Source organism: Mizuhopecten yessoensis, unplaced genomic scaffold (genome assembly GCF_002113885.1).
Source record: "Mizuhopecten yessoensis strain PY_sf001 unplaced genomic scaffold, ASM211388v2 scaffold11021, whole genome shotgun sequence".
Taxonomy (NCBI): domain Eukaryota; kingdom Metazoa; phylum Mollusca; class Bivalvia; order Pectinida; family Pectinidae; genus Mizuhopecten; species Mizuhopecten yessoensis.
Genome location: NW_018408839.1, coordinates 201972 through 211466, shown reverse-complemented (window position 1 = coordinate 211466; position 9495 = coordinate 201972). Strand labels below are relative to the sequence as shown.

The 9495-nt window shown below is 35.3% G+C and overlaps 1 protein-coding gene across 2 annotated transcripts in view; it reads right to left on the bottom strand.

Annotated features, from left to right (window-relative positions):
- The window catches only part of LOC110464690 (DNA topoisomerase 3-alpha-like), a 38025-nt gene that overhangs the window by 7216 nt on the left and 21314 nt on the right, over positions 1 to 9495 (bottom strand). For both annotated transcript variants that reach the window (XM_021520035.1, XM_021520036.1), the window contains 13 exons: positions 8692 to 8872; positions 8259 to 8365; positions 7903 to 8013; positions 6941 to 7015; positions 6502 to 6552; positions 5751 to 5829; positions 4377 to 4490; positions 4135 to 4204; positions 3611 to 3639; positions 3225 to 3283; positions 2727 to 2793; positions 2332 to 2419; positions 1543 to 1642 (listed from right to left, as the gene is read on the bottom strand). In XM_021520035.1, the coding sequence (XP_021375710.1) occupies positions 1543 to 1642; positions 2332 to 2419; positions 2727 to 2793; positions 3225 to 3283; positions 3611 to 3639; positions 4135 to 4204; positions 4377 to 4490; positions 5751 to 5829; positions 6502 to 6552; positions 6941 to 7015; positions 7903 to 8013; positions 8259 to 8365; positions 8692 to 8872 (1131 nt within the window). The remainder of the gene's footprint in view (positions 1 to 1542; positions 1643 to 2331; positions 2420 to 2726; positions 2794 to 3224; positions 3284 to 3610; positions 3640 to 4134; positions 4205 to 4376; positions 4491 to 5750; positions 5830 to 6501; positions 6553 to 6940; positions 7016 to 7902; positions 8014 to 8258; positions 8366 to 8691; positions 8873 to 9495) is intronic.

Sequence of the window (9495 nt, the reverse complement as noted above, 5' to 3'; positions counted from 1 at the left end):
TGACCTACAGTACTATACACTTACATTATGACAATTGGTGTCTTCAGCACTGACCTACAGTACTATACACTTGCATTATGACAATTGGTGTCTTTAGCCCTGACCTACAGTACTATACACTTACATTATGACAATTGGTGTCTTCAGCACTGACCTACAGTACTATACACTTACATTATGACAATTGGAGTCTTCAGCACTGACCTACAGTACTATACACTTACATTATTACAATTGGTGTCTTCAGCCCTGACCTACAGTACTATACACTTACATTATTACAATTGGAGTCTTCAGCACTGACCTACAGTACTATACACTTACATTATGACAATTGGAGTCTTCAGCACTGACCTACAGTACTATACACTTACATTATTACAATTGGTGTATTCAGCACTGACCTACAGTACAATACACTTACATGATGACAATTGGTGTCTTCAGCAGTGACCTACAGTACAGTTTACTTACATGATGACAATTGCTGTCTTCAGCACTGACCTACAGTACTATACACTTACATGATGACAATTGCTGTCTTCAGCCCTGACCTCAAGTACTATACACTTACATGATGACAATTGCTGCCTTCAGCAGTGGCTTCCAGTACAAAATCAGGCAGTCAGACGGCGTTTCTACAGTTTGGGTAACCCATACAGTTACATTATGACAATTGCTGACTTCAGAACTTACCAACAGTACAATACACTTACATGATGACAATTGCTGCCTTCAGCAGTGGCTTCCAGTACAAAATCAGGCAGTCAGACGGCGTTTCTACAGTTTGGGTAACCCATACAGTTACATTATGACAATTGTTGTCTTCAGCCCTGACCTCCAGTACTATGCACTTACATGATGCCAATTGGTGTCTTCAGCAGTGCCCTACAGTACAGTTTACTTACATGATGACAATTGCTGTCTTCAGCAGTGGCTTCCAGTACAAAATAAGGCAGCCAGACGGCGTTTCTACAGTTTGGGTAACCCATACAGTTACATTATGACAATTGTTGTCTTCAGCACTGACCTACGGTACTATACACTTACATTATTACAATTGGTGTATTCAGCACTGACCTACAGTACAATACACTTATATTATGACAATTGGTGTATTCAGCACTGACCTACATTTCTATACACTTTCATTATGACAATTGGTGGCTTCAGCACTGACCTACGGTACTATACACTTACATTGGGAGAATTGGTGTCTTCAGCCCTGACCTCCAGTACTATGCACTTACATGATGCCAATTGGTGTCTTCAGCCCTGACCTACAGCACTATACACTTACATTATTACAATTGGTGTATTCAGCACTGACCTACATTACAATACACTTATATTATGACAATTGGTGTCTTCAGCAGTGACCCACAGTACAGTTTACTTACATGATGACAATTGCTGCCTTCAGCAGTGGCTTCCAGTACAAAATCAGGCAGCCCGACGGCGTTTCTACAGTTTGGGTAACCCATACAGTTACATTATGACAATTGTTGTCTTCAGCAGTGACCCACAGTACAGTTTACTTACATTATGACAATTGCTGTCTTCAGCAGTGGCTTCCAGTACAAAATCAGGCAGCCAGACGGCGTTTCTACAGTTTGGGTAACCCATACAGCCAATGTAGAAGCTATAAAACACATCAATACTAGTCAACATGCCAAATCAAATTTCAGTACTTGGTAACAAAGGTATGCATTTTAAATACAAAGAGAAAATAGCATCAAAGTCTCAACAAAATAGTTATCACATTATCAGAACTTGTTGTCAGAATGAACTGAATACCTTAGATATTTGACATTTACAAAGGTTTAAATTTAAACTTCTTTAACTTCAAATTAGACATCAGAACTTAAATCTCCGATACCCATGGGTGCTCCTTATAAGAGGCTCATAAGGGTGTATTGTTAGACTTGTACTGAGTTCTAGCTTATATGTGATACACACAATAAATGATGAAGGTATATTTGAAAACTGTAGGATTGTTGCGATTTAAATTAATTTTGTTTTCATATAGTAAGACCTTGGCATAACTGTGAAAGTATGTATAGGTCATTAGTTTGAAGTATGAAAGCATTGATCTCTTGATCCAAATGAGGTAAAAGGCACATGAAGTGTCTCCTCTATACATGGGTGTCATGTCATAGTATCAAGATAAGTGTAAATTTTACGCAAAAATTCTCTTCAGCCTTTTAAGTCACCACATTTGAGAAAAGGTGTCTGTATCAGGTGTGGGGACAATTTATTTTTACCCTGAAGAGTAAGAAGTACATACTAGTATCTTGCACACCTTTATACATATTGGGAATTATTACTCACCCTTTTCCGTCTTTCTTTGATTTCAACATCATATCCTGACCACAGTTGGGACATTTCTTTATGGGTGAAGAGGCTAATGTTTCTAAAGCTGAAACCAAGCATTGTATAGCAAGACCATTAGAACAGGAACCATGCTATGGAATGTGTTATATGCCTATAGTTTACTGCATTGATAAACAAAATATCTTATTCAAAACAGTCTGATTTAATTAGTCATTGACATACTGTATACAGGGAAATTTCAGGTGCAGCTTTTTTCAACCTGAAATAATCACGGATTTTATCGGTGAAAGTCAGAAGTTTGACTGGGCGAGTTTCCCTGCATACAGTAACTGTTAGGTATGTATAATATGATATTGCTTATGACAGAGAACGTATCCTATTTATAAACCCACCATGTTCAGCAGGCATAGGCTGGGCCTCTCCCAGATACTTGGCCAGTGCTTCATCAATCTTCAACGCCTACAGACAAAAACAGTCTACAGATAAAATACAAATTTTATACTTGGATAATACTGTACTTCATTTATCACCTGGCTTTACAGACAAAACTTTTAAACAGAAATTTTGTCTAATTCCTCAACAATCTTCAGAGCATACAGAAATATTTACTGACACAATATTCATACAACACTGTCAACTTTCAGATTATACTGAGGAAAACACTGATGTCTTATGTGTTGATAAATATACAGAATGTCCATAAGCCATACACACGGAAAACATTTTTTTTTGATAACAAGCCACATGGTCCCTTTTATATGACACATGAACAGTGGTACAATGTGTACCTCTTAATTTTCTGATGATGTTGTTATACTTCTTCAAAAGATAAAGAACAATGCCTTGATCCTTTCAAAATGTTATGGAATATCACAAAAACCAAAACCTACCTGTCGACAAGCTTCAATGAACACTTGTTTGTATTTCTGTTTCTGCTCTTCTAATACAACTGCAAATAAACAGAAAATAGCAATGATGAAATAGAATTTCTGTACAGCTGTTGATGAAGTTAATTTATTAGCAAACAATCACAAAAAAAAAATCAACTGAAAGCCACTTTATCAGGATTCCAGGTAAGAAAATTATATGGTACCTGCAAAATTTCTTTTTTCGTGTATTAAAAACAATGTTAAATTAATTTTTTTACAGGTTTTTTTTTATACTGCACCAGGAAAATTGTAAAAGACCTCTTACTTTCACAATCCAAAAGTTTTAAACATTTCACAATCCAAATCAATACTATTGATTACATTTTAACATAAAATATGCACCTTACCATTTTTATCTTTAGTGCCAGAACAAATCCTATGATAAAATAAAAAAGTTGTATCAAACATTTAAACAGGTAATTTATTCATAGAATCTTTCAGCTGCCTCATTAAAATGTATATGGTGATATATAATGTCTGTAGGCCTTGAAGTCTAATGAAGTGTTGTCAAGTATATGTATACAACATGTACTAATATTCAAAGGATGGAAAGCATGAACTTAGCCTTGGTGTCCTTCTTTGCCCCATGATGGGCAATGTACAAAATTTTATCCTATTAATTATGACAATGTTTTTGAGTTATTTTGTTATTGCTCTATGTTCCATCAATAACTAGGTTCATTTAAGGACAAGCCAGGTTTGGTGGTGGAGGAAAACCGGAGTACCCAGAGAAACACCACCGAGCTGTGACCAGTACCTGGCCACTACCCCACATAGGCCTCAAACCCGCGACCCAGTGGTGGAGGACTAGCAATCATAAACGGTCACTGCAGTCCCCCCCAATGTTTTTGATATTACAAAATGTCTCTACCTTGATAAATCTGCCTCTAATTCAGCTCGGAGATTTGGTTTGGACATTTCGTATCCCATAGCATCATAACCTAGAAAAGATTCACAAAATGTATGAGATAAAATCAAACACTAGTCTGATTTCTTTGTAGCTAAGTTAGCAGCTCAACAATTACATCATTTTATAACAATAATCTACACTATTATAAACAGATACTTACCCTCCACTAACAATAATCTACACTATTATAAACAGATACTTACCCTCCACAAGTCCCATTCCAAGATGACCAGGGATGAATCTGTTATCTCCCTGTAGTCCAACATACATGCGACTTTTGATGGTCTCTATATGATCAGCGTGAGTAGCGTCTGTTCCTGTTAGTTTTAAATCACAGATTCAGACTTACCATATTGTTATTGATTAATAAGTTTTTTAAATTTCATATATTGATGAGTTTTGTGTGATTGAAAATATGCTTTTAAGACTGTGAAAACTTGTTATTTGTTGGATAAATTTAAATGAAGGTCTATTATCATGAGATAAACCAGGCAAGCTAGTATCAAACAGTGCTTTATCTGTGGCCTTCAAAGTTTGTTATCAAGTCAAACTTATTTAAACTTTAATACCAAGCTTACACTACAGGCTAATTTTTTATGGAAAAAATTCAACTTGATTTAATTTTTTGATTTTTTAAAAAGTTGTCCCAGGTCATTTATTTGGAGCAACAAATTTAATATCTAAGCAAGAGACAGGCTTAATATCACTTCTCTAGGCCAAGAGGACCTTAAAATAAAGCTTCTGCTGTTTCTTATGTCTGATCCATGTGACAAAGATAGCAAGTCAGAATCATTTATTCAAACAAACTTGATAGTCTAAAACCTCATGTAAGTTTAGAAGTTGTTATCTCATAACGCTGTGACCTTGAATATGGGTCAAGGTCATTACATTTTCATGAAGTTTGTAGCACTTCATGCCGCCATACAGGCAAAAGGCCCTCAGGTTCGAAAGTTGAAGTTGTTTGAGTTTTTTTAACAAGTTAGACCCTTTTAACCTTGAATATGGGTCAAAAATATTTTGATCACGACGCAACAATAAATTTCAGCAAGCTACTTGCCAAATATCATGACTTTAGGCCATTTAGTTGCGAAGAAAATGTTTAAAAGAACAAGATGTCAAATGGGCCTGTAAACATTCATTTTGTTTATGTGGCCTTTCTTTTCACGAACTTCCCATCACAACCTACATTCAGCAAGGAATAGCTAATTATAGACACGAGGTATTTCGTACTTAAGTCTTTGTAGTATTTTCACAAATTTGACCCATATGGCCTAAAAAGTGGGTCAACATCATCATTTAAACAAACTTGATAGGCCTTCATCCCTGCATACCAATGACCAAATGTCATCATCCTAGGTCTCTTGGTGATTCAGAAGAAGCCATTTAAAAGTTTTAACAAATTTGATTCCTATGATCTTGAAAGTAGGTAAAGTTCATTCGTCATTTACTTAATAAGCAAACTTGGAAGCCCTTCATCCTAGCATGCTACTGATTAGATATACCACTCTACTAGACCTACTCTTTAGTCAGGAGTCGTCTAAAGTAACAAGAGATCCAATAATATATAAAAGACCTACCAATGCCATGTTTGTCCATCAAAGCAATCAAATCAGCCTCTGAGAGTAAAGATGGAGGGCTTGTTTCTGATTCAGTCATCTGCAGAAATAAAAAGTACTGGTAAATTCACCCGAATCAAATTGTTTCTCTGGAAAAAACATAAATGTAAATTAAGTAATGTGTCTCTTAAATTCAAATATTAGGTTTGGTTTTTGCTTAAAACACTTACCAGATCTGGTTAACAACTAGTATACTACAATTTAACAAACATGGAATACAAAAGTGACAAGATGTTTGCCAAATTTATCTCCCCTTATGAAGGACATGTAGCTATAAATTTAGTCTATTATTGAGGTTTGGTGTAGCTGTGCTGTTCAAAAGGAGGGAGATAGAATTGGATACTTAAAACATAGCCATAGGCGTTATATGATCCCATAGCAGAGTTATTGCATGGAACCCAATAAAGGAATTATAAGTTAGTATCCTCATTAACTCATTCACCCTTACATATTTAAACTGTAACGTAAGGTTCAAATGTGGCTTTAGGGGTGAATGGGTTAAAATATTGTCTAAAATTTGCAAAAATACAAATTTTGTTGAAATTAAACCACTTAGTTACAACAAGGAAACCAGGTGTAAGAGAAGGACCGGCTCAAGGTAACATACCCTGTTTTCCTGAAAGCGAAGAATATTCCATTTTATATCATCATTGATTCCAAACAATATTTTAAGCAAGTGAATGAATTTCTATAAAGTACAATTTGACACTACCTCTATGGAGTTAGGCTGGAAAGTATCTCCTTGGCTGTACACTGGAATCACCTACAACCGATACAGTTATATAATGTATACATTACAACAGACACTGATGACACAATGCTGTATATGGTACCAGTATCACCTATTTGTTGACACATTGCTGTGTAAAAATATGGATGACACCTGTTTCTTGTCAGATTGCTCAATCACAGTTCACCATTATTTTCTTGATAATTTTTAAGATACATCAATTGCCAAAACAAATATTAGCAAATATCTCCACATAGAGGCCATCTTTATTTGCTGCAGTTCTTTTTAGCCAACTCAAATCAACACAAACACTTCAACTGAAGCACACCCTGAGATAAGCTTTTAGTGGCAGAAAAAAGATTGAGAATATATGTAACTTGGACCATTATAATTACATAAGTTACGATATTATCCATTATACCTTGGCATTCCAGCGGTCATAAGGATACACATCTAGGTAATTCCTGGCAGTAATCATTAGGCCCTGAGCTGAAAACTACATAACACCAGCCATTACATATCTATTAACTGGTCATTACATATCAATTAACTGGTCATTACATATCCATGAACTGGTCATTACATATCCATTAACCCGTTATTACACATCCATTAACCAGTCATTACATAACCATTAACTATTAAGCTGTCATATATCCATTAAGTGGTCATTACATATCCATAAACTGGTCATTATATATCCATTAACCCATTATTACATATCAATTAACTGGTCATTACATATCCATTAACTATTAAGCTGTTACATATCCATTAACTAGTCATTACATATCCATAAACTGGGCCCAGTTGTTCAAAAGGTGATGAGCTTAATCAGTGATTAGCGCACATTTTAATTTTTGTGTATCTTTAAAACATTTAAAACCATTACACATCTATTAACCAGTCATTACATATCAATTAACTGGTCATTACACATATATTAACCAGTCATTACATATAAATAAACTGGTCATTACATATCAATTAACTGGTCATTACATATAAATAAACTGGTCATTACATATCAATTAACTGGTCATTACATATCAATTAACTGGTCATTACATATAAATAAACTGGTCATTACATATCAATTAACTGGTCATTACATATAAATAAACTGGTCATTACATATCAATTAACTGGTCAATACGTAGCCATAAACCAGATATTACATATCTATAAACTGGCCTTTATATTAATTTAAATAATGTTTTGTAATTGGAACTTTTGGTCATGAATACATAGTTTATGTATAGTGCAATCTCGATTTATATTGTATGTATTTAAAATCTATCTATCAATATAGACATTGACACAAAATCATGTTATTATCCACAAAGCTTCAAAAATGTGGGAGTAAAATTAACTTATCTTTACCTTCTCCTCTGCAATGTCTATTTCCACAATGGTTTCCTGACCCTGTGCATCACTGGAGCAGGTTGCTAGGAAATGTCTCACAACAAAATCGTAAATTCTTTTTTCATTGCCCTGGTGGAAAAAAAATGCTCTTGTCAAACTGAAATCCTTGTAGATTATGAATCACTTAATACTTCAAGAATTGATTGATTTCAAACCTGTACTCAAATGATGTATTTGCGAGGATTAGAAATGGCATAAAGAAGCAATAATATTTATGTAAATATGATGAAAAGGTGTCTAAATAACTGGTTACGTATATTAGTACCTGGTAGGATGTATGGGGTGACAGGCTGTAGACTGTCAAGATGTTTTACCTGTAGGTTGTTACAATACTTGGTAGGATGTATGGGGGGATGGGCCTGATCTGTCTTATTGCCATTCCGTGGCCTTGGCCCTTGCTCTAACACTCTCCCTGCAAACTCTGCCAGAAAAGAATTGATGGTATAGCATTGAAGTAAATCACATATTTTTTTTTCTTGAAGTATGATGTTTTTGATGTCGTACTTTGAAATGCTTACCTCCATGTGCCGTCATTTTATTGAAGTTAAGGACTGCTTTACTAGTCAATTCATTCGGCATGTATGTCTATTTTATATGTACAGTCAAAACTTTATCTTTAATATTAAAAGGTCTTGAATAAACTCTTTCACTTGACCTGGTTTATTTTCTTGTTCCTTACTCTTTATTGAATAGCACACTTATTTATTATAAATTACTTAAGAAGGCAATAAGATACAGCATATTTACCTCCCCATTCGTCATCAACGGTCTGTTGTTCCACTAGTCTCCTAAGATCAAAGTCTGGTGGGAATTTGTTGGTCTCTGTTCGAGGGTAGCTAATGTTCCCTCCAGTGTACAATTTTTCAGCTATTTTCATTGTTTCCTTAGCATTTATTCGTAATTTTCTAGAAGCAAGCTTTTCCAATTCCTAAAAATAAAAAAAGTTTAATCTTCTTATGGAAAAGAATACCAATTTGAATGAAATTATTTGAAACTAGAAAACATCTGTAAAGACATGAATGCTCCCTCGCCCCTGAGGTCAGTAAACTGATGACAACAAATCTGGTGACAAAATAGCAATAGTAGACCTATAAATAGCAGCAGTGATCTTGGTGTTGTTATTGGCACCCAGTAATACGATCACATTTGAGGCATTCTTATACTAGAACTGTAGAAAGTCTATAGTGCCATGACTATGAATTGGAAGGGACAGAATGAAATGTGACAAAAGCAAATATTTTATATCATGCTCAACTAAATAAGATTTTAAAGGTCAGAGTATCTAACAATTGCAGCCTCTTTAGAAAAAGGTTAGTTGTAGGTAGCTCTGGGTCTACATACCACAGTATAACCCTCTGGGCATAAGTAACTAAGTATTCCCCATGAGGCCTACATACCACAGTATCCCCCACTGGGCCTACGTACCACAGTATCCCCCACTGGGCCTACATACCACAGTATAACCCTCTGGGCATAAGTAAATAAGTATTCCCCACGGGGCCTACGTACCACAGTATCCCCCACTGGGCCTACATACCACAGTATCCCTCA